Raw genomic sequence first — 24248 nt, forward strand, 5'->3', positions numbered from 1 at the left:
AGGGCTCCTCTTCCCACCCGCACCCACCAATGCGACCTCCTCTGACTTTCTCGCTGCTCGGAGGAGCAGATTCCTTGCGCCCCATTCCACCTTGTTCTGCAGTTTCTGTGCCCCAGGTAGGGCTATTCTGGAGACTTGACCACCAGCTGGCCCCCGCCCACCTTATTACTAATATAGTAGCATCATCTGCATAAACCCGGGCCAGGATCCCCATTGGTTGGGTCAGCTGGGGTGACGTCATTAGGACGTACTAAGACTAGGGTTGGGCCAGGAACCGGAGCCATTACTGCAGGAAAAGGTCCCACAGAGCTGAGCGTCAAGATGGTGGGGCCTGGGGCCGAGAGGATGAGCGGGATTTGGGGCGAGAAGCGGGAAGCCGGGGAGAAGGGGCGGGGAGAAGGCAGAGAGTAGCGAGTAAATGAACCTGAGGCCCCCGAAGGTTGGAGGTGGGGTTGGAGTGTTTGGGATCCTACCCTGCTGGGAAGCGAGTCCCCAGCATGGAATAGGAGTTTGTGATTCAGAGTTTTGGGACTGGGACGGAAGCTGGGGGGATTGGAGTTATGATGCTGACCACTCTCGTCTTCTCTGGGCAGTGTGACTTCACCGAGGATCAGACCGCAGGTAGGTAATCTCTGACCTCTGTTGAGGTCATGTTAGGGAGAGGGACACTCCCTCTACCTCCTTCCCCCTCACCTGTCATCTCTTTAGCACCCCCAGGGGAATACCTGGTGGGTTCCCTTCTCCTTCCTTCTGGATCTTCCATTTTCTTTCCTCACTCTTTCTTCCTCCCTTCCCTTCTACTCTAGATCTGAGCCCCAAGCACTGGGTGAGTTTTAGGTGACGTGGGTGTGTTAAACAACTTGATCACTAATGCCTGCTGTGTGTGGGGCTTGGGGACGGTGTATTAAGCTGTTTGTGCTCCTCTGTTCCTTAATCAGCCACTTCTGCCTCTTTTCCTCCTGTGATAACTACCCTCTCCCTCAGCTTGTAATTGTGAAGGCTGTAAACAGCAGTGACGTTTTTTTGTGAAAGTGCAACAGGGGAGTTTGCTGAGGATACTTCTTTGTAGCAGTACCCTCTGAAATGACCCTGTACTGGAGAGGTGAGAAGTGGCAGGCTGGGATGACCCCAATCCCAGGCCGCTGCTCCCACTTCCTTATAAGGACAGGGCCCAGACAGGGCGGTGGCGAATTCCTGCCCTGAGTTGTGTAATGAGGAGGCTGGGCAGGCTTGCTGCAGGCGGAGAGGGTATGTAAATGGCCGTTACCACTCTGCTAAGGGTTGAGGAAGGCCAGGTCTTTATGTGAGACACCTGAGTTGGGAGGAAGGGACACTGGATCCCTCTTAGAGGGCTTGGGTTTACAGTGTTGTAAATATCTGATTTCCTCAGCATGATCAAAGTTGAATGGGCAGTGGGGACTGTGGAGGAGGGTTTGGGTTAACACCTGTGTGTCCCATACTGATGTTTATCTGGATCCTCAGAGTTCAAGGAGGCCTTCCAGCTGTTTGACCGAACGGGGGATGGCAAGATCCTGTACAGTCAGTGTGGGGACGTGATGAGGGCCCTGGGCCAGAATCCCACCAACGCCGAGGTGCTCAAAGTCCTGGGGAACCCCAAGAGTGATGGTGAGGGTCCTTAAGAACAACTCCGCAGTGTGGTGGTGGGCCTGCAGTCTTCAAATAGCTTCCTTTTATCTTCCTAGGCCCCAAACACAAGCGGGTCTTGTCTGGCAAATCCCACAGATTTCTCCTGCCTGGAGTGGGAGCCCCTTAACCCTAGTCCTAAGAACACATATGACTTAGCTTCCACCTCCTTTTCGGCAGAGATGAACGTGAAGGTACTGGACTTTGAGCACTTCCTACCCATGCTGCAGACTGTGGCCAAGAACAAGGACCAGGGCACCTACGAGGACTATGTCGAAGGCCTTCGGGTGTTTGACAAGGAAGGGAACGGCACTGTCATGGGTGCTGAGATCCGGCACGTTCTCGTCACACTGGGTGAGGCTCTGCCCTTCCTTCTTGAGATGCCACTTGATAGACCTCAGTGTCACCCAACTCCAGAACACTCGCTCTTCCTTCCCCTCTGAAGGTGAGAAGATGACAGAGGAAGAAGTAGAGATGCTGGTGGCAGGGCATGAGGACAGCAATGGCTGTATCAACTATGAAGGTGAGGGACGAACCAGGGTCTCGGAGGAAGCAGCCATATGGGGCAGGTCATGCACAGCACTGAGGGCTTTCCCTGTCCCTGGATTCAGGCTCCTAAAAGTGCCAGGAGGCAAGGGGCAGGGCCCAGCCCAGCCCAGGAATGGGAGGCCAGAGGGGTGTGACAGGAAAGGAAGGGCTCATGTGGCCTGAAGGGTGGGGAAGGGATGGGAAGTAAAAATAAATGGATGTCCAGTCCCTCACTGCCTGACCCCTTCACCCCACGTCTATGTCTTGTCTTCACCATGAATGTCTCTTCCTTCCTGCAGCGTTTGTGAGGCATATCCTGTCGGGGTGACGGGCCCATGGGGCGGGTACGGCTCCTCCCAGCCCCCCTTCTCTAGTTGACCTCCCCAGTGTTTTCCTCCCCAGCCTTTGCTCTCTAGCCCCTGCCCTTCCCCTACTACCATCTGACTTCCTCCCGGCATGCCTCTGCATGGAGCTGACTGGGGAGGGGAGGGGTTCCTCAAAGAGGCAGACAGCCTGGGGGTGTGGCACCTCCTCCTCTCCTAGAACGGGCTCTGAGGTTTGGTTGGCTTCTGGGGTACTGGTGTCTGGGAACTCACACCAGCCTACCTACCCCTGTCTGGCTTCATGGTGATCCTTTAGCCCGGGATCACGTGGTTGGCAGGGGGGGTGGGTTGCCTGCCCCATCGTGCTGCTATAGGTCTTCTCTTCTTTCCGCTGGGCAGCTTGGAGGTACCCTAACCCAAAACTCTTGTCTCCTCCTCCCCCAGTGGCTGACAGTAGCTGTAGGTTTAGTTGGGAACTCTTCCGCCTCTGCTGTGTTCTTGCTGCTCAGGGTGGGGCAGGGGGAACTAACAGCTGGTGGGAGGGGAGCTGGGGGTCGAGAGTACTGGTTAGACTCAAGGTGGCCCCTCTGCAAACTGACCCCAAGGTTGGTTGTTGTGGGCACATTCCTTCTTACGCTGCCTTTGTGGTCTTGTGGTCTCCTGGCCCCTGGCGGACCCCTCCCCTTCGCCCTGCTTCCTGTTCACCCCCCTCTCCTTTCCACAGAGCTCGTCCGCATGGTGCTGAATGGCTGAGGATATTCCCAGTGTGCGTGGACACTGCACCTTCCTTGTGGGAGATTGTGTATGTAGCCCGGAGGCTTCTAGGTTCTCTTGTCACAGTATTTTCCCCAGATTCTCTTTCTTGGATGATGTCTGCCATCAGCATTCACCAAATAAACTTGTTCTCTGCTCTATGTGCGGTTCTGCTGTTCTTCCTGAGCAGGGTGAAAAGGAAGGCAGTCTGGGGTCAGTGGACCAGAGGTTGGGGGAAGCCAGCCAAGGGCCTGCAGGAGCCACTTTTGCCTCATTTAAGAGATGCTGGCTTTATTCATCGGTGCTACAAAGGCTACCTTGAGGCCAGAAATGCCTGTAGGACTAAGGTTGGCCACCCTTGTTCATCCCATGTGGGCTGAGTCCTCTCCTAGCCCTCCCTGGCATGGAAGGCCTTTTGTCAGGGAGCCCAGGAACTGTTTATTGGAGCGAAAGTCAGGCCATATTAGTACTGCCTGGGCCTGTCACTTCAGCGAGGCCCAGGGCCAACAATAACAAGCAGCTGAGATGCCTGCCTTCTCCCGCCTAATAAGGGAAGACGTGAAGCCACCACTTCTGAAAGGATAAATAGACAAAATTTCCAGGTTGTGAGTTGTCCTTCCAAGTCTTAAATGGCTATTTTTAGAGCAGGTGAGAGCCTCTCCCCAGCTCCTGCACAGTTGTTCAGCCTGACAGCTGTGCTGCCTTTGGCCCGCAGTGGAGAGAGGCCCGGTGTTGGCCGAGCGTCTCCCCAGCCCCGCCTAATGCTGCTGGAAGGACTCCCGGGGTGCCGCTCCAGCCCGACCCCCCTGCCTCACAGCCACGGGTAAGAGAACACAGAAGGCATCCACAAATGGAACTGAAAGCAAATTAATTTATAAAAAAAAAAAGGGAAAAGAAAGAAAAAAGAAAAAATTTACAGAAAATTTTGAACAAAAGAAAGGTGCCAAGACGCAGAGGAAGAGAAACACGGGGACACGAGGAACAAAGGGCCTGGTGGGAGGGACCAAGAATTGGTGGAAAGCCTTGGAATCACTGTTGTCTTCACATCAGGGATGAAGAGAGGAGAGCTGGTACTGGGGGCACTGGAATCTGGGGAGCAGAGCTGAGCCACGAGCTGCCATCAGGGGGTCGGCATGCCCCTAGGTTAGGCACCCCTACCCAGCTGCTGCCCCAAATCCCAGGGAATTCCCCGCTACCAGCCATGATGGGCATGGTGGGAGGAAGAGGGGACAGAGTGACCCACCACGTCATAAGAAGGAGGTGCTTAAGTGCTTTTTTGACAATTCCACGTTTTTAAAACTTCCCATTCTTTTAGTGCTCCCCTCTCCGCATCTTCTGGGAGCCAGAGCCCGGGGAGGAGGCCACAAAGCCCCACGTGCCCTTTCTTCCTCCACTACCTACCACAGGAGTCCCCAAGACATTTCCCCACCAAATAGACATACGCTGACATCAACTACGCAGGAGACTTTTAAAAACACAAAACTGACATTCAGAGGAAGGGGTCATTGGCTGAGCTTGGGTGGCCTAAACAGCAACACTGAGGAAGCAGTGGGAGAGGAGTGGGAATAAATGGGGCAGCCGAGGGGTGTGGGGAGCTGACTCAGTCACTAACGAGGGGCGGAGGAGACAGAGCCTGCACCTATTCTATCAGAGCTCTCCCAGAACCTAGATACCCTTTCCTAAAACTCACCTCCTCCTCCAAAAAATGTAAAACTTGGATTTTTCTCACTGGTTGGAGGGCTTTTTAAAATCTCTACTTCCTTTTAAAGGGCTTTTTTTTTTTCAATCCATAAAAAATGCAGTAGTTTTGTGGGGATGTACCCTTAACAGTGGTTAATTAGGACCTTGTAGAAACACCTTCGCCCAGCCCTTCCTTTGAGGGCAGTGTCCCCATCCTATCTTCTCTCCCAGACATTAGAAACATTTTTCCACAGAAGTCCTTGAATCATCCAATGTAAAAATGCCTGCCCCTGACAGGCACGGTGGGGGCTTTGGAGGGGCAGGAGGACTTTCCTTACGTAGTGATGAACTCTCCAGGCTGGGGAAGGGTCCCAGTGGTGGGGACGGGGCTGTTCCTGGAACCTTGATCTCCGTTGGGGGTGAGGAGGGAGAGAGATGTCGGGCTGGCTCCTCACTGTGGGGGTGGCACGGGGGTGACTGTGCCTGGGCTCGGGGCCGTGGGGTCTGGAGGCAGGGGGGTGCCTGGGTCTGTGGAGAGAAGAAAGCTGCGTCAGCTGAGTTGAGCAGGGGAGAGGTTCCAGACCCAGGCCACCAGATACGCAACCGGGCATGGCATGCAATGGACGGGAGATGAGACAGCACCCCCATGGACAACTTCCTTTTCCCAGAGTTCTCTCCCACCACACGCTGGGAAAACTGCTACACCCCAACTGTCCTCCTGCCCCCCAGGGAACTCTCTAAATGGGGCACTTGAGCGTGATGGGAACAAGCAAATGGGACGGCAATCATCATGCAAACAAGTAGCCGTTTTCCAGTTTACAACTGAGATGCTCTGTGTCACAGGACTCCTCCGTGACCCACCAGTGAAAGGCCCCAGCGTCATCCCAGGGGGCAGCTGCCAGGCTGGGGAATGGTGGAGGACAGCCAGAGAGGCCCTTCCCTCCTGTATTCTAATTTTACCACAGCGTTCAAAAAAACGATCCTGGAAGCCATAGTACCCGAGCCCCTCGCCCACCTGCCCTCCAGTCCACCCCGTGGAGCCCTCTCCCGCCCCTTGCCCCCTCCAGGACCCTTCTCACCTGGCAGTGGGCTGGCACTGGGCAGGAGGTTGCCCTGAACAGCTGCCACAATGGCAGGGCTCTGGGCTGCGGCGGATCCGAGCCCCGGCCCAAGAGGCAAAGAAGATGGCATGGTGGTGGTCGCCGGCAGGTTAGGATGTAGAGGGTTCGCCATGGACACAGGCAGGTTAGGTGGGGGGAGAGTGGCCGGGGCAAACGGGAGATGGTGGTGATGCCCATGCAGGTTAGGAGGAGGGGGGAGGTTAATACTGATGGAGTCGGCTAGGCTACCAAATGGGATGATGGATGGAGCAGGAGGGGGAGGCGGCATGCCAAAAGGCAAACCCAAAGGAGCATTACCCGCCACGCCTGGGTGCCCGCTGCCTGGCACTGCCCCTGGCATCATTGAGGGAGGAGTTTGTTGGTTGGGGAACGGTGAGGGGCCTGGGAATGAAGAGGAGAGATGGAGAAGGTTGGAGGCATACAATCTCACTCACCAACTCACTCTCACAGTGAGGATAACCCAGTCACTCCTAGGCCACCTTCCCTTTTCCTGATACTAGAACTGAGTGATAAATCCTTGGAACAAAATTCCAAAAATCTGGCTCTGGGGAGGGAGCCCTGCTGACTTAGGGAATAGCCATGGTGAAGGAGGATCTGTAGAAACTGAGGTCAATCCTTATCTCCAGTCCTATCACACACTGCCTCTGAGGGGAACTGGAACGTGCCCCCGGAACCCTCCACTCAGCCAGAGTTCCAGAAGCCATCACTCACCATGGGGTCCAGGGGGGGGTACCCCTGGTGGGACGGCCCCAGGCTGGGGGGCGCCAGCTGGTGGCTGCTGCTGTGGCCCCACAGTTGACCCTGCCTGCCCAAGCTGTTCGGAGGGCCCCAAGCTTCCAGGAGGGGCCCCACTGCCCGCAGGAGCCGGGGCCACAGAGGCTGGAGCCATGGCCAAGCCATGGACAGTGGGTGGCCCAGCAGCGCCTGGTGGTGGGATAGGCTGGGAGCCCGGGGGCAGGGCTGGTGGTGGCTGCTGCTGCTGTTGGTGCATCTGCTGGAAGTGCTGCTGCCGGGCCCGCATCTCTGCGTACTTCAGCTGCTCCATGTGGAAGGCTTGTCTGTCGGCCAAGAGCTGCTGCCTCTGGTACTCCAGCTGCCAGGGCCAATGGAGAGCTGTCACCCGGGGGCAGGAAACCCCAAAGGCACACACCTTGCCCCCTGCTTTGTCTTCTGACAAGCCCAGCCTCCCATTCTGGTGATCCCCACACCAAACCTCAGCCTTGTGCTTGGCTTCTGCTGTTCTCGCCTCCCCTCCCCTCTCCAGTTCCCCCCACCAGGTCTTCTGGCTGCCTGCATGGCTTCTCACTGCAGTGGACAAGTAGACTTAATCTGGTGGCAGCCCTTGTTCATTTTCAGCTCCAAAGCTTTGAATTTGTCATTACTTTCATCTGGAAACTGACCACCCACCCCCAACCAAGTTCCTCTAGTCAAATCATGTTCTTTCCCTCCTTCAAAACTGAAGAAAAACTCACAATTCCTAGGAAGCCCTCCCAAATCATCTCACTAGCCTCTGAGCTTTGGCCTCTATTCTGCTCTCACTCAGGGCTTTTATACTTGATTGGAAATCTCTTAATTTTCATTTGTCAGATACTTGAAGCATTAGCCAACTTTGCTGTCTCCATATTGGATATATGATATCTTCAATTGAGGAGTTCAGGATCAGAGTCCTTGTCTTCTACTTCTTTTATATCTTCTAAGAATCAAAAAGATTCGACACCATGTCCATCCTATTTCCTTTCCAACTTTAACCCCTGGATCTGAAGCCCTTACCCTCTCATCATGCCTTAAACCTGTTCAATCACTCAACAGTCACTCCACAGCAAGTCTACCATGGACTAAGCACCCTTCAAGGACCTGGAGATGCAGCAAAGAACCAATAAGAACTTGACCCTGGGGCTGACATTCTGTGGGACCTCAGTCTCTAGGCTGTACCTGTGGGTCACTTGTCCCTAACCGCCCAGGCTGGCTCCTCCTTCCCTGGTCTGGGCTAGTCTGCTCCACTGTGATGCCATCAGCCTCAGGTTCTCTGTACTGCTCCCCTCGCCCTAAACTGCGGCCCAGCCCAGTGCCAAGATGGGGCCCCGCCAACCCCCAGGGCACTCGACTCACTGCTTCTCGCTCCCGGTCCATGATCGTCTCTAGCTCCTCAAAGTGCCGGAGTTTGATTTCCAACTTTTTCATCTGGGTCTCCACCAGCAGGGCCACCAGCGATTTGATCTTCCTCTCCTCAACAGCAGCCAAGTGCTAAGGAAGGAGGGGTGGGGTGGCCATCAGTGGGAGGACCCAGCTGAAGATGTTGGGCAACAGAGAAGGGTGGTGTGGGGGCTGACAGGCTTTAAGACAGAACTTGCTGTGGTCACAACCCAGAAAGTAGCACAGGCATGAGTGGTATTTTTTAAAGAACATGAAAAAAGAGAGGATATCAAAGGATAAGAAGAGGTCAAATAATTGAGAGGGTGAAAACAGGCCCAATCGGGACTTCCCTGGTGGTCTGGTGGTTAAGAATCCACCTTCCAATGCAGAGAAAGTGGGTTCGATCCTTGGTCAGGGAGTTAAGATCCCGTAGGTCATGGGGCAACTAAGCCCACATGCCCCAACTGCCATAACCAGAGCCCATGAGCTGCAATTACTGAAGCCCTCTCGCTCTAGAGCCTGTGCTCTGCAACGAGAGAAGCCCACATGCTGCAACGAAGACCCAGTGCAGCCAAATAAATAAATTAAATGTTTTACAAAAAAAAAAAAACAGGCCTAATGATAAAGGCTTAAAAAAGATAAGAGAAGAGATGACCAAGTGTCCCTCTTAGGATCCAAAGGGGACAGGAGGCAGGCCAGCATTGTGTAAGGATGACAAGGCAGGCTTTCCTCCAGGTGCTGTGTGATGAGGAGCAGCACCTCCTTCCCTGGGTCTGAGGCCTTACCTTGGCCTTCACAGCGGCAGCAGCCAGGGCGGCGGCGGCGGCGGTGGAGAGGTTGCCCTCGCCAATGTCACGCTCCACCTTCGTCTTCCTTTCCCCCTCCGACTCCACCACTTCTTTCAGCACCTCCTCCTGCCCTTCCTTGGGCTCCTTCTCCTTCTCAGGATCCGCTGGGCCAGGAAAAGGGTCGTGAGCCCTAGAGCCTGGCTTCCTTTCTGAACCCCAAGCACCATGTGAGGCTCACCTGTCGGGTCTCCATCACTCTTTTCTGACTCCTTCTCGCTATCGCCATCCTTCCCTTTCTCATCGTCCTTCTTGGGTGCCTCACTGGTCTTCTCCTTTGCTTCTTCCTCCACAGTCCCAACTCCTTCTCGAGGTTCCTGGAGTCCCAGAGAAAGGAAAAAGGGGAGTGTCAGGGTGCTGGTTCGCACACAGAGGGCCCAGACCAGGAGCTGAGTTTACACCTCTTACTCGGGAGGGGGCCTGGATCCAGGACGCAGCCCCATCCAAGCACAGCCCTCACCTGCCCAAGCTAAGTGGAGCCAGCTCCCCTTCCCCGGTCCACGCTGGACCCCTCTGCCTTCCCAGCCCATGTCAATCCCGCTGTACCTTGGGTTCCTTCTTATCCTCTGTGGCCTGGCCCTCTGCCCGCGCTTCGTCAGTCCCACTCTCCTCTGGGTCCAGGGGAAGAGGAAACAGGAAATGTCTGACAGTTGGTCTACAACACTCTTCCAACTGCCCCTTCTAGCCAAGATCTTACTGACAGGACTAGTGGGGAGCCACGGTACCTAACGTAAAGCCCTGAGGAAAATGAACACCCCACCAACTCACCCCATTCGTCTCATGCTCTGAGGTCGGGTGGAGGCAGGGATGGTGTGGGGAGGCCAGGCGGCTGAGGCTGCTGGTAAAAAGGGAGGAATTGGGGAACACGGCAGGCCTTACCGATCCTCTCCGGCTCATCAGAGGTGGTCCCTGCGATGCCACTGCTTTCCAGACCAAAGGCTGGGTCTGCCTTGCCTGTCACTTTGGCGGCTTCTTCCACTTTCCTAACGTGGGCCTCCACCAAAGCTGTGGGTACCTCTTCCTTCATTTTGGAGAACTCTTCTGTAAGACCCAGAGAGGGGGAGGCTGGGAGCAGGCAGGTAGGCAGTTCTGGCACTCTCTGTGAGAGCTCCCTCACAAGCCCGGCTCTTCATTTCCGCCTGCGTGGAGCTGGACCATTGCCTGGGCTGATGCCAGCCGCAGACAAGGCCAGTAGGGCAGTGAACTTGAGGGGGTTGCACGGTCAGAGTACCCAGCCTTTCAAATGCAAACCAAGAGGGCTGGGAGCCCTGCGCGTTACCTAGGGCTGACTTCGCAGCAGCTGAGGCCACTCGAGGGTCGACGACAGAGGCCAGGAAGGCAACGGTGCTCATCACAGGGTTGCCTGACTGGCTGAAGGGGATAGGCTGGTAGGCCAGGGGGCCCAGGGAGGCCTCTGAGTCCTCCAGGTACGGGTCTTCGATGGGAAGCCGGAGAAAATGCAAGATGCATTCATCCTGTGTGCGGCTTCCCACGTGCTCTGACACTTTGTTCCAGTCATCTTTGTACATTTCCAGTGCCTGGTGGTGGTGGTGGAGACACAACCTCACTTACTCCAGTAACCACCTCCCTCAAAGGTGAGCATCCCCCACCCTGCTAAGCAGAGCTGCTTCAGAGCTCTCCGAGTTGTGATATTTATATACTCTGCCAGGCCCAAGGGGAATCTCCAAGTAGCACTTGGAAAGGACAAGGGGCTGACAAAATGGTCTCAGTCCCTGCCTGGCAGCTGGCCCCTGGGGGAGTATGCGATAGGAGCTGGGAAGGAGAAAGACAGGGCAAGATCACGCCCTCCCCACTCCCAAGTGTGGCCGGCACCGTGGCCACTTCCCTTTCACAGGACTGTCCTTCCCTGGCCCAGGTTACCTCCAGGAGCAGCAGGGTCTCCTGTTCTGTCCACTCTCGAGTGGCACTGGCTGCAGCTTTGCTCTGCAGGGGAAACACGGGTGGGTCAGCGGGAAGAGCCTGCAGCCTTGAGGAGCAAAGGAGCACCAACCCCAGGTGCCCGCGGCCCTGTACCTTGGAGGGGACGTTCTTCTTCGTGTACATGTCTGTGCGCAGCCCAAAGTTCTGCATGTCTGTCGGTTTCTCCTTGCCTTTGTCAGGGAAGTTGAGCATTTGCTGGGAAGCAGAGTTCTGCTATTTGTGGAAGGGAAAGAGAGAGGTGACTCCGAGTGACTGCCAGGAGCCAGGGGCAGACAGAGATAGAGGACAGACAGAAGGGGCTCCCTTCCCACAGCCAGGGACACCCCTGCGTGGACTTCCTCACTGCTGTAGCTCCTCTGCTCTCATGGCTCTTCTTCCCGGGCAGGGGCCCCCCAATAAAGGGGCAAAGAAGCAGCCCAGCGGGGTCTACACCCCACCTACCAGCTCTGGCTTGCCCTTAGCCGTCTCTGGCACCAGGTCATCCAGCTCTTTGCCCTTTCGCCCAGCCTTGGTATCAGCATCAACCTGGCGGCCCTGGGGGACAGAGCTTGGTGTCATGCAGGCTGGGCACAAAATGACCAGGCTGAGGCCCTGGAGGCCTCAAGACCAAATGCTGGGCAGCCCGAAGCTCGGGGGGCACTCATGCCACAGTTCCATATTCCCTGAATGATTAATTAGATCTGGAATTGGCATGATATCCATTTGTATTCACGTGTATCTTTATAGGTTCTCTTAGGAGCTGGACAAGTAGGTTCTAATCCTACATGTCTGACCCTGGGCAAGCCACATAACAATTTTTGTAATGTATGAAATGGAAATGGAAAAAAATGGAAGTGATAAAAATAATGAAGCAAATATGAAAAAAATGCTGGAAATGTGACAAGGTTAAAAAATCTCATGCAACTGAATTGTAAGCCATTTTTCTCTATCTGCTCCATCCCCTGCATTAGCCTGTCTGCTCCCCGAGGATAACAAGGATCTCTTCTCCCTCAGCAAGTCCTTGCAGTCTTAGGTACAAAGGCTGAGAGAGGGTGCTAAATACATGGGAGTGATTCCTGTGGCCCTCTGCATCCCATGGAAAAGGAAGAAGCCTCAAACACTCCTGAAACATTACCCTAAAAAACCAGAAAAAGAAAAGTCCAAAGAAGCCCCAGTTTGCCCAGTTCCACCCCGTCCCCGCAGCCCCTCACTCTACCTGCGGGGTCTTGGGCTGCAGCGGCACCAGCCCGGATGGTGTGTCCGCCAAGACGTGGAAGTGAGAGGTGGGCGGAGGCCCCATGGGAGTTGGTCGACTCTCGGCATCCACCTGGTAGTTAATGAGACCCCACTGTTCTAGGAAGGCATGGACCCTGTGAGGAGAGAGGCAGAGACTGGGTCACACACGAGGAGAGGGCTGGGGGCACCCTCTTCTCTGCTCCTTCTACCCCCTAGGAAATACGGCCTCCTCCCAGCTCCTACACACCAGAGACAGCCAAGTCTCCACCTGCACCAGGGCCTCTCTCCATATCCACCCATCAGCTTCCTGCATCTCTCACCAGATAGGCTCCTTCACTACAGACGTGCTCCTTCTTCCTCCCGCCACACTGCAGAGAGCGCCCTGCCACCCCCTAAGTCACCCTGACCCAAGCCTGAACTTGGCCTTTCTCTAGCAGTGTCTTTCCTGCTCATCCCCTATGCTCCTTGCCAGCAGCCTCTCTACTTCAGCCAAGAGGCATCTGTAAGCATTGTCCTTGGGCATCTGCCACCCCTCAGCTGCAGACCCACCTCATGATGGCACAGACATCACCCGCCAGGTTCCTGCGACAGGCAGTGGACGTGAGATACTCCTGGGGGTTCAGCCGGTAAGTATCAATCATGAAGTTCCGATAGGCCAGGTAGCTTAAAAGAGAGAGATATGAACGCTGAGAGGGCTGAGGGGTAGGGAAAATTGCTAAGAGAAGAACAACCTTCATGTGTGACAGAGAAGAATGCCTCATCCAACTCAGTACACACTGCGGGTCTCCTGTGTGCTAGACCTGAGGGGTTCAGGCCCTTGACGGGATTTTTCGTTAAATGAGTTATCTCCTTGGCTGTGTGTGCTTGGGGATGTTTCATCCAACTTTTTTTTTTTTTGGCCATTCCACATGGCTTGCAGGATGTCAGTTCCCTGACCAGGAACTGAACCCAGGCCCTGGCAGTGAAAACCCAGAATCCTAACCATTAGGCTAACAGGGCACTCCCTCATCCAACATTTGGGAAAGAAATCAAAAAGAGAAAGTGCTCTTAATTCCAAAGGCAGATGTTAAAGGGAAGTCCTTAGGGGTGCCTCCACCTAGTTAGCAGGGCATAGCCTTAAGAATACATGTTTTGAAGGTGGAAAATCAAAACTAGGATTTGAACTAAGTTCAAATCCTAGTTCTACTATGATGGCCTTAAATTTTGGAAACTTAGTTACCTTAACTGTAAAATGAAGTGTCTGTTGAGAATAGAAAGGTCTGTAGAGATACAGAATAGCGCTGGGCACGCTGTACAAGCTCCAAAAATGGCAGCTATTGTGTGGCGTAACGTAAAGTTTGAGAACATGAGGCAGACTACAGGACTCAGACCCCAGCTTTATTACTCACGAGCTGTGTAACTTTAAGCAAGTGACTGACGCCCTCCACGCCTCAGTTTCCTTGTCAGTAAATTGAAGATAATAAGACCTACAGCTAAAGCTGATGTGAAGATTAAATTAGTCAAGGTATGTAGGATACTTAGGGTAATGCCTGGGAAATAAAAGGCACTCAATACATATATCATCTGGTATTTTACACCCAGAGTGCAAAGCGTAAAGAGTTCTAGTTCTAACTCTGCCTGCAGATCAAGTTGAACTCATGTCATCTGTCACTACTGCCTCTGGAGAGAGCAAGGCTTCTTCATACACTGCTTTCCCCAGCAAGAGAAGGAGAAGAGAACCATACCAGGCCGTGGGGAAAGAAACATGGTGGAAGGGAAAGGGACCCCGGAGCAGGGAGATGGGGAGCTGAGGAATAGCTGGGAAGCCAATGAGTTTAGTCCTCAGGGTGCCTGGGCTCAGCACTAGCTCCCACCTGCCCACCCATATCTATCCTGGAACACTCCTAACCACAGAAAATCACCAAACTAAAGCCAGGCAGGTTTGGTCTGAGGAGGAGCCTCGAAGGACAGGAAGATGTCTGAGCCCCAGGCCCAGACTTTACAAAACACATCTCTCTATCCTTTAATTCACAGACTGGGTCTTAATAGTTCCTCTTCCCATTTTTTTTCTGTCAAAACCTACTCTATGGGATCAGTAATAGTCAGTTACACTTTAGCCAAAGAGATTACTTATGCTGGAGATATTTGCATTTTAGACAGCATAGGTAAGTATGGATGGAAAACTCTAAACCCTGTTAAAAGAAACAGAGGGAGGAAACACAGCTGAGCGCAGGGGGAAGCAGATACTTGTTTTGAACAGAAGAGCAAGTTTCACACAGCCCCCAGCAGATCCCAGAGGGCAGTGGTCACAGTGCTGGGCTGGAGCTGCCTGTGGGCAGACAGCATGTCTCTGTGAGCCTAGCACAGTGCCTGGCTCATGTAGGGAGCTCAAGAAGTGTCTGCCCAATTGGATCAGGAGGAGCCAATGGGGACAGGAGGAAGAGAACCACGAGCTAGAGTAGCTTACATTTCTGGAGTCTTGGACTTGTTCTTGCCATTGAAGAACTCAGGGAGAGCCCTCCGTTCGATGGCGTGAACACTGCAAGAGAAGCCAGGGTGCAATGAGAAGGCTCAAGTGGAGAGATGGGACCCCAAAGATGAGAGATGGGACCCCAAAGAGAGGAAACGTCTGGAAGAAGGGGCAGCAAGAAGGAACGGGAGGCCTGGGTCTGAGAACTAGACCAGGAGCTCCCCTACAGCTGAACTGTACCCCAGGTTTGCTGGCTGAGGAAGAGGGAACTTATTTGGAGGTGGGAGACGGAATATGCTGACCCATGGTCCAGGAAAATAACGCTTTAGTGAGGAGCTGGAGGATCGATACCTGTTGTAGTCAAACCAGGCAGCATAGCTCGGGATGATGATGTGGTGGGTCTGCTCAGTCACGTTGTCCTCATGCAGGTCTGGGTTCTTGGTCTGCTCCCCCTTGTTGCCCGTGCTGCTCTCGTCCTCATCCTATGAGTATGGAGGCTGCTGGACTCTCAGCATTCTCGTTTAGCCCTTAGCAACCCTCTGCTTCTCCCCTACCCTGGGAATGTGGGCACTAAAGATGGGATGGAACAGAACAGTTATGGGCCCTGGGATTCAAAAGGCTCAGAGTTTTGAGCAACAGTGAGAATGAGTTCTAGGGTGGGAAGAGTCTGGGCACTGGAAAGTTCTGGGTGAAAGCACAGGGCAGAATCACAGGGAGAGGTAGGGGCCCTCTAAACTGGCTCTACCTTGCCCGTGGTCTCCATGCTTTCGTCCTCTTGTTCATCTGAAAGAGAGAGACAGCAAGATAGAAGGTTGGTGCTGCCTGAGGGTCCGGAGAACAAGTGCACTTTTGGAAAGGCCCTGGCAGGCCAGGGGCAGGGGTCGGCCTCCCGCCCCCGCCTCTAGGCTCTGATTGCCTTGCCCCGAGCGCCCCATCTTACCCAGGTCAGTCATGGTGCCTCCTTTGACTGGGGCTGACTCCGAGTCCTTCTTAGTGTTGACTGCCAGGGGAGAGAGTCATTTTAACAGACAGGTTCTGTCTAAATCAAGCCCTCGCCTCTTCACTGTGAACAGTTCCAGAGAGCTCACTTTCTCCCAAAGCTTGCTCCATCTGATTACAAAATGTAATAGCTTGCTCCAGTCACAATCATTCTAGAGCTTGAAACTTTTTCCCCTTCCCCCATCAAAGATTCATTTTACTCAACCTTTTTCTTATAAAGAAGCATCTTCTACTCTACGAACATTCATCAATCACTCTTGTCTTTAATTGCCCCTTATCTCCATCTAGAAGTCTATAAGTTTCTTCTGGACTGACACAGTCTGACCAAATCATTCTGTAGAGGAGTGGCTGGATCTTAAACATTTTTGAAAGCAGAGGACATTTTCCTCCACTGAATTCATACACAGAAGCTCACCCGAGAAAACACAGAGAGGAGAGCTGCTCTGATGGAAGAAGGGGTGAAAGCTGGAACTCCTCTCTCAGTGGCCTTCCCACCCTACTCCTGAAACCCACTCCTGGATGTCTGTGGAATACAGACATAAAGCAGTACTGCAGAACAGTAGTCTCCAAAGTGGGGATGCAAAAGGGGGTTCACTGGAATATAGGCCGAGAATATGAGAACCTCTATTTTTTAATCTTATCCTCTACATTTTCCTAATTTTACATAACGTATGTGTTTTATAATGTTCCTAAAAGTAGTGGTGAACACTACATGTGTATAATTTGTGCTCAAGTGTATCTTACTGACATTGAAAGTGAAAGTTGCTCAGTCATGTCTGACTCTTTTCAACCCCATGGACTGTAGTCCATGAAATTCTCTAGGCCAGAATACTAGACTGGATAGCCTTTCCCTTCTCCAGGGGAATCTTCCCAACCCAGGGACTGAACCAAGGTCTGTTGCATTGCAGGTGGATTCTTTACCAGCTGAGCCACAGGGAAGCCCAAAAATACTGGAGAGGGTAGCCTATCCCTTCGCCAGTGGATCTTCCCGACCCAGGAATCAAACCAGGGTCTCCTGCATTGCAGGCAGATTCTTTACCAACTGAGCTATCAGGTGGTAATAAAAAAAAGTTTGGAGACAGCATGGTCCACAACTCAGACATGGAAATGAAGTTAGAGGACTGTCTGTGGTGATGACAATGACTTCAATAATCAGCTAAGGTGAAGGGTAAGAGTCTCTATACCTGGAGCTGGGCCTGGCCCATACCTGTCTTGGGCAATGTCACCTCTTCCACATTGGGGACCGGTGAGGGTTCATCCATGTCCTTTGTCAGGTCTTCTTGCTCCTCCTCTCTGTGGCCTCGCTTTGACTTGGTGTAAGGTGTTGAAGGACTGCAGAGGAAAGAGAGTGAAAGTGAATCCAGGCATCCTTGGACAAGGAATGCCTGGAAGGTGAGTTCAATAGAAAGGAAGCAAGAAAAACTCCCAAAGGGACTGTGAGGTACCATGTGATAAACGTAAGTAACACTGTGTATGGTGCACACGACAGTTGTTAGCAGAGTAAATCCTGGGCTTCCCTGCTGGTCCAATGGTTTAAGAATCCACCTGCCAATGCAGGAGACACGGGTTTAATCCTTGGGCCGGGAAGATCCCACATGACACGGAGCAACTAAACTCCTGCAACACAACTACTAAGCCTGTGCTCTAGAGCCTGGGAGCCTCAACTACTGAAGTCTCTGTGCTCTAGAGTCCATGCTCTGCAACAAGAGAAGCCACCTCAGTGAGAAGCGTGCTCATCACAATTCAGAGTAGCTCCTGCTGGTCACAACTAGAAAAAAGCCCATGCAACAATGAAGACCCAACACAGCGAAAAAAATAAAAAAATAAAAAAATTAAAAAGAGAGTAAATCCTGAGGGTTCTCAGAACAAGGAAAAAGAATTTTTTTACTTATTTTTCTATTTCTTTAATTTACTATCTACATGAGACAAAAGACGTTTACCAAATGCACTTTGATAATCACTTCACAATGTACGTAAACCAAATCATGATGTATTCCTTAAACTTCTACAGGGCTGTATGTCAGCTACACTGCAATAAAACTGCAAGGAAGGGACTTCCCTGGTGGTCCAGTGGTTAAGAATCCACCTTCCAATGCAGGGAAGTGGGCTCGATCCCTGCTCCAGGAACTAAGATCCCACATGTGGCAGGGCAACTAAGCCCATGCCACAAATACTAAGCCTGAATGCCCTAGAGCTCGTGTGCCGTAACTAGAGAGCCCACGAGCTGCAAGGAAGATCTTGAGCAACCTCGAGCACTGCAACCAAGACCAGATGCAGCCAAAAATAAATTAATTAAGAAAAACAACTGCAAGGAAGAAAAAAGGGAGAGAAAACCCGACAGCAGAACTGAGCAAAGAAGAAACTGATCACTACAAAGTAAGTGGAAGAGGCGAAGACCTTTCATCTGCAGATTAAGCTCTCTTTGAGTGGCCAAGACCGGAAGTAGACACTGGATAGCTAAAGATCTCCTCTTCCCTTGTAGGCCAGCGCCTGGTAGTTATGGGAGGGGATTAGTCCTTCCTTCCTTAACCAGGGAATGGACAGAGCAGTGAAGGCAGGGGCCGGTTAGGGGCTGGCCTACCCTTTCTTAGCATTCTTCTTCTTGGCTTCTGGGGTTGGTGAAGGTGAGGGGGAGCGCTTCCTCTTCTTATAGTTCCCCCCCTTCTTGTCCCGTCGGTCTGAATCTGGGCTGTTCACCTGCCCGTTGAAGAATTGGGGCAGATGTCAGCCAACAATCTCCAGCGAAGATTGTTCTGAGACTTGTACTAAGGGCTCAGGAGAAACGAAAAAGAGTTTTCACCTCATCTGTCAGCGTCTTGGCTGAAATCTTCTTTCGGCGGGAGACAGGGTTTTTGTCATCATTTACTTCGTAGTCTTCCTCATTCATCCACTCATTGAAGGTGTCTGTGTCCAGAATCCATTTTGCATGAACCTGAAGTACAAAGGCAGACTGTCCTGGGGAGAGGCCTGGAAGCCTTCGTTCTGTCTGGGGACCCTTAACAGAGGAACCCAAGGGCCCAGGAGCCTCTCTGTTCACCTCCAAGAGCGGTCTGGCCCCAGTATTCTTCTTGGGGGAGGGAGGGCGGACAAGGAAAGCTCACCTTCCTAGGTTTCTCAGGAGTTGGAGCGTCTTCCACAGACGCTTCAATTTCACTGGCTGGGATCCATGTGTCATAACTGCCATGGGAAATTGAGCGTGAAGCACAATCAATGGGATAGAGTTGTGGAAAAATAAAGGGCAAACCTTTTACTTTTTCCATTTACAAAAAATATCGGGTTGTTGGGTTAATTTTTGTATGGTTTGTTGGGTATGATTGTTTTTTCCAATTAATATTGGGATTCTTTTCACTATATAGTAATAAAAATGATTATAAAACGTTTCAAAAATATAAAGAAATCATCCTAACACAAGCACTGTGACATTCAATATATGTTTTCTCCAGTAACTTTTTTCTACAATTTTTTCCCCTATTATTTTGTTTTTACATAATGGCAATGATACTACATGTCATTTTACACCCTACTTTTTGCAATACCTACTTATAAATTATGTATGGTATTTCTATCACTTTAAATAAAGTAAAATAGCCCACTGACTAGATGCATAAATTTGCTGAAACATTTCCCCACTGTTAGATGTTTAGATTATTTCTAATGTTTACTTACCAAAACTCATACTAGGATAACCATCTCACACACAAAGCCCCAATCCTTTTGGCCTAAGCTTTGTCCAGTAAGCCCAAACTTCCCACAGGACAGACAAGAGGGTTCCCATAACAGGTGGGAGAACAAACTAACAGAGCGAAAAACAACCCTCAAAAAGTGCCTTCTTGCTTTACTAGATGTTCTAGGGCTTTTCAGTCTGGCTCTTGTACTTAAACTTGTCCCCAGATCCCATTCTCACCTGTCAGGATAGTAGCCCCAGTGCAGAAGAACCTGCTTGTCTCTCTTCATGACTGGCCGTACCCATTCCTCTGAGGACAGAGACAGAGCAGGGTGAGACATGAGCTAAAAGGGTATATATACAAAAGAACTCTGTATACAACACCTGCTGCAGCAGGGCACTTGGGAATACGAACAAGGGTGGTAAGAAGATTCAGGGTTCTAAGGAGGGAGGAGCCCAGGCACTGCACAGCTATTGAGTGGTCCTCCATCTCCCAGTCCAAGCCATCCACTGCAGTGACCAAGAAAACCCAGGTCTCACCTTCCTCCAGGTTCCCTGGAACGGGATACACAACGTGGGAGGCACTGTTCTTATCCTCAGTGACCGTTCCCTGGATGACATAAAGAGAAGCAGGGAAGTGTGGTCCTCTTTGAATTAGTCATGAATGTAAATAAACCAAAGTAAGATTTAACCACAGATCTGCCTTCATAATCATATGGTATCAGAATGGTAAGAAAGTTGGTTTGCATTCTCTAAATACACATCGGCTGAGTGGCAGAGAGAAACGGCTGGGACTTTGCTAATAATGGCGAAAAATCAAAGAATTTTAAATTGCTACAGATAAACCTCTGAATAGATAATCTGTTACACATGGGAAATGAACAGTCAAGTTTATGTCCCTGTATGTCCCAATGACAGCTGCTTGTTATTACAGAGTTCCAGAGAGCAAAGATCTCATTGATCTCAAATCAGGCAATCTCTAGCTCAGGGGAATAGATGCTTTTCCCCTCAGGCCTATGCAGTCTCTAGGAACAGTGATCTAAACCTGCCAAGAATGGGAATGGGAGAAACAGAAACAGAGGCTTAAAGCTTTAATTCTAATATTCTTCCAAATAGGTAGGGCTACCGTGGGGCTGCTTATTGTATGCAAAACATCAGAAAAAGAGTCATGGAGTTTCTAAAACCTCTCCTGACCCACCCACTCACCTGATGTCTCTTGATAATGTCTTTTAATTTCCCTAGCAGTTTGGGTTCAATTTCTGGGCACAGAAAAATGTTAGGTCGAGACAGGCAATTATTCTGTGGGGAGAAGAAATAAGTGGGATGAGATTACAGGGAAGGGGTGTTTGGGATTCTCATCCAGGGAAGGGAGATAAGTGGGGGAGTTCTTGACTATTACCTGCACCAAGGACTTCTCAATGGTCATGAACATTTCCACATTGCGGTCCATGCGTGATGGATTCTGGAAATCGTAACGCCGCCTTATAAAGAAGCAATAATCTAGTGAGTGGTATAGTTCAAGTCTGGGGACGAGGTTAGCATATATGATTATTTTAACATGGGAGATTAGGAGGCAATTTTGCCTTCAGCTGTGCCAAAATCGCCTGGGATCTGGGGTTCACTGATCTCAACTTCACAAATCACTTTGTACTTAGTCTGAAAGGACAAAGAAAGGCTTGAGATGTCAACCTAAGAATCCCTTTTCCTCTATAATACACACACTGACACACATACTCATATTCACTCATTCTTAGAGACTCTTGGCTCTGACTCCCAGCCACTTTTCTGACCTAGCAGGTCAGGTCTGCTGATCTAGCAAAATAAAAGACTTGCAAGAATGTCTACCCTCTCCCACCCCACAAAGACCCCAGGGAATCATAAAGGGGGATTTCCTTTAAACTAAATGTAAGAAGTACAGAGAGAAGAAAAGGCATCTCACCATCCCTGGTCACTCTTGAATTTGTAGGCAGCTGCAAGTATGTGGCACAGGGAGCCTCCTGCTTTGAAATCTAGGAAACATTTGATCTACAAAATTGAGACAGGGAAGAAGTATGTGACAGTTACATCCTAAATTCTCTTATGATTTAACAATCCTTTCACAAAATCTTATGCTGAACTGATCTCCCTCTCAAAGCTGGAATTCTTTAACCTCTGTGCCATTCTATCTTGTAGCCTAGAAGAGGGGAGAGAAAGAAACCAATATTCACAAAGCCCCACTCTGTCCCTTGCTGGATTCCCTTTACTGGGTTACCTCGTTAATCATTACAGGTTATACCTACAAGGTAGGTATATTAATCCCATCGAGAGATAAAGGAACCAAGACTCAAAAGGCATAAATGGCTTGTCCAAGATGACAGAGACACCAACTGGCAGAGCCAGGATTTGAACACAAGAGTGTGCAAATCCAAATCTCACATGTTTTCACCATGCCATTAGTTTCATGACTGAGTTTCGATACTCTGAGATAACCTGTTGCAAGAACTATTACTAGGACAAAGGGGATGGTAAACTGAGGGCTCTGCCAAGCCAGTAACACCCCAACCAGGGAAAGGGATGGTAGGAAGTCACCCAAACCTCAAAAACTAGAAGATTTATAAAAACACAAAAGACAACTCCTTCTCAGATTTGCCCCCTTGCTTTTTCGCACTCACCGGCAGTTTAGTGAGCGGTGCATTGCTGACATGTTTGCCAAAAACTTCTTCCTGAAATTGTAGCAACTGTACAACCAGGCTAGACAGGGACTTGTTGGTGGGTGGTTCGGCTTGTATATACTGGGGAAACAGGGAAAAGGAGAGAAAAACAGACCCCAAATCAATTTTCCACCGTCTCCCTTATTTCTTCCCCAGGAGCTCTGGAAGCATCTGGGATAGAAATAGTGTCTTCTTCCCCCACATGCCTAATCTCTTAGAAAGAAAATGGCAGAAGGAAGCCCTGAGGTGCCCCTCACCAAGAAGATGACATTCAGCAGCTGCCTACTACCAGTACCAGTCTTGGGTGCTGGCGGTATAGGCAGCTTCCTACTCTCCCTCAACTACACCCTAAAAATGGAGTTGCAGGATCCCAATCTTTAGCCAATGGCACCGAGTTGTAAAACTGTGAAGATTCATAGGGATCAGGTCACAGAAGCAACATCTGGAATGCTCTAAGGGAGACAGCAGTCTACTTCTTTGAGTAATGGTGTGGAAGGTCAAGATTCCCCCTATAATACAGCCTGATAAGAAAGGTGCAAAGAAGCAATATAGGGCGCATGTCTTCACATGCCCTCCTAGAAGGGAAAAAAGACAGCTACTGCCCAGCCAGGTGGGAAATAGCAAGCCAGTATCTACCCTTCTTGAGGAAATTGTATTGAACGCAGGCAAGCCTGGGCCTTCTTAAATATTTCCATATTATGCGACCTAGCATCCTAGCCTTCAGTTCTCATGTAAAACTGTGCGAAGAGGCTAACTTTACCTTTTGATCCCCTTCCTCAACCCCGACCATAGAAAAAAGTGCACCTTTTGGTGGGAGGTGTAAAGAGATCCTTGAAAGAAAAGATAAATGACAAAGAGCTAAGAGCTTGACAGCTGAACTAGGTCACAGGCTGTCAACCCCCCCAGGGCCAGACACTAAGCCCCTAGACTGATCTCCTGTCCAAAAGGTCAAAGGTAGATGCCTGGGAGCCAGAGCCTCACGCTGGTGTAGAGACAAGCCACAGACCCAGCAGCTGTTGGTCAAGCTCTGAAACCCAGAGAGACCTCTGAGAACAGAGCCAGACTCATAACCAGGATCAGAGGGGCGTTCTCCACCGGCCCATCACACTTCTGACAGGTTGCAGGGCTGAGCAGGAAGAACTGGGGAGCTGAAGGAAAGTCTGAGAACCTCTTATTGGGGGCAATGAGAAGGAAGAGACGCAGAGAAAAGAGACTCCAGAGAAAAGCCCTACACAGAGATGTTCCTTTCAACCAGGCCTAAAGACAAAGACATCACCAGGAAGAGGTCTGGTATAAGACAGGTAAGGTTTGAACCCTTTGTTCACTACCTTATTATCTCCTGTTATGGGATGGGGGACTCCAGACACAAACTGCATCCTAGTCTCTGAACCCCAAACCCAAGGCAATGCAAGGCCAGGTGGTGGGGTGATTTCATTGTGAAGTTGAGCAATGGTTTTAGAAGGGGTAGCTGCCCAGGAACTCCTATACCCTGACTCCCAAAGAGGTTCTGTTATCCCTTGTACGGAGATGGGGGGCGGGCGGTAGACAGGTGATCCCGGGGCGGGGGCCTTTTTCAGGCTGGTGAGCAATCGAGGGCCTGCTCTGGGGCTGTTTATCCTCCGGCTTTCATCATCTTTCTCTGAACATACACAAAGCACCGGCGAGGCCTCAGCCCTGCTGGTACCTGGCTCCGTGGGGAGCTCTGGCGGGCACCGTGGCGGGCACGCTCGGGTGTGTGTGTGGGGTACATTCGGCACCCGTCCACCCCCGACCGTCTCTCCCGGAAAAGCCCGGAAGGCGATGGCTTATGGAGGGTGGGCAGCTGGCACCGGGACCCGCCGGGCCAGTGGAGAAAAACAAGGGGCAGAGGGCGCAGTACTGGGGGCGGGGGCTGGAACCAGAGGCGGGGGTGAGGGGGGTGGTTGTTAAAAGAGTCTGGGGGAGGGGCGCGGGGCGGCGGAGGGCGCGCTGGGGCCGCTCCGGGGGCCGCGGGGGAGGGGCCGCGGGCCGCGGGAGGGTGGGCAGGGGCTGGGGGTGGGGGGAGCCGCGGGGCCTCGGTCCCTTTGTCCCGCCCCCGGCCCCCGCGCGGCCCTGCCCGCGTACCTTCTTGTAGTTCTTGCCGAGCCACAGCCGCACGTTGTCGAACTGGGTCACGGTGTCCGCGGCCTCGTAGTACTTCACGTTGGGGCCGCCGTCCTTCTTCCGCACCGCCATCTTCTCGGGCTCGGGCCCCGCCGCCGCCCGCCCCGCTCAGCTCAGCTCC

General features: G+C 51.7%; 2 protein-coding genes across 9 annotated transcripts; one reads left to right on the forward strand and one right to left on the reverse strand.

Annotated features, from left to right (window-relative positions):
• Window positions 1–215: 215 nt before the first annotated feature.
• MYL6 (myosin light chain 6) lies at window positions 216–3409 on the forward strand. 2 transcript variants are annotated; one of them, XM_005903426.2, is made up of 7 exons: window positions 216–324; window positions 594–621; window positions 1483–1626; window positions 1825–1998; window positions 2090–2167; window positions 2472–2516; window positions 3220–3409. In XM_005903426.2, exons 1-6 carry the CDS (start codon window positions 322–324, stop codon window positions 2498–2500), a joined length of 456 nt encoding a protein of 151 aa, XP_005903488.1. In that variant the 5' UTR covers window positions 216–321; the 3' UTR covers window positions 2501–2516; window positions 3220–3409. The 2 variants fall into 2 exon arrangements, with proteins under 2 accessions (XP_005903488.1, XP_005903489.1); XM_005903427.3 differs by lacking the exon at window positions 2472–2516.
• A 1517-nt stretch (window positions 3410–4926) lies between these two features.
• Window positions 4927–24248, reverse strand: SMARCC2 (SWI/SNF related BAF chromatin remodeling complex subunit C2). 7 transcript variants are annotated; one of them, XM_070370380.1, is made up of 30 exons: window positions 24089–24248; window positions 21947–22066; window positions 21235–21320; window positions 20695–20776; window positions 20502–20594; window positions 19836–19905; window positions 19536–19605; window positions 18733–18808; window positions 18432–18563; window positions 18213–18328; window positions 16839–16963; window positions 15573–15632; window positions 15378–15415; window positions 14984–15114; window positions 14630–14701; window positions 12733–12846; window positions 12164–12317; window positions 11410–11502; window positions 11062–11178; window positions 10909–10971; window positions 10307–10565; window positions 9907–10068; window positions 9574–9638; window positions 9209–9344; window positions 8968–9134; window positions 8159–8293; window positions 6761–7142; window positions 6347–6430; window positions 6008–6073; window positions 4927–5456 (listed from the first exon to the last, which is right to left on the reverse strand). In XM_070370380.1, exons 1-30 carry the CDS (start codon window positions 24197–24199, stop codon window positions 5380–5382), a joined length of 3456 nt encoding a protein of 1151 aa, XP_070226481.1. In that variant the 5' UTR covers window positions 24200–24248; the 3' UTR covers window positions 4927–5379. The 7 variants fall into 7 exon arrangements, with proteins under 7 accessions (XP_070226481.1, XP_070226480.1, XP_070226476.1 ...); XM_070370379.1 differs by having other exon boundaries at window positions 11062–11181; XM_070370375.1 differs by having other exon boundaries at window positions 6008–6430.

Source organism: Bos mutus, chromosome 5 (genome assembly GCF_027580195.1).
Source record: "Bos mutus isolate GX-2022 chromosome 5, NWIPB_WYAK_1.1, whole genome shotgun sequence".
NCBI lineage: Eukaryota > Metazoa > Chordata > Mammalia > Artiodactyla > Bovidae > Bos > Bos mutus.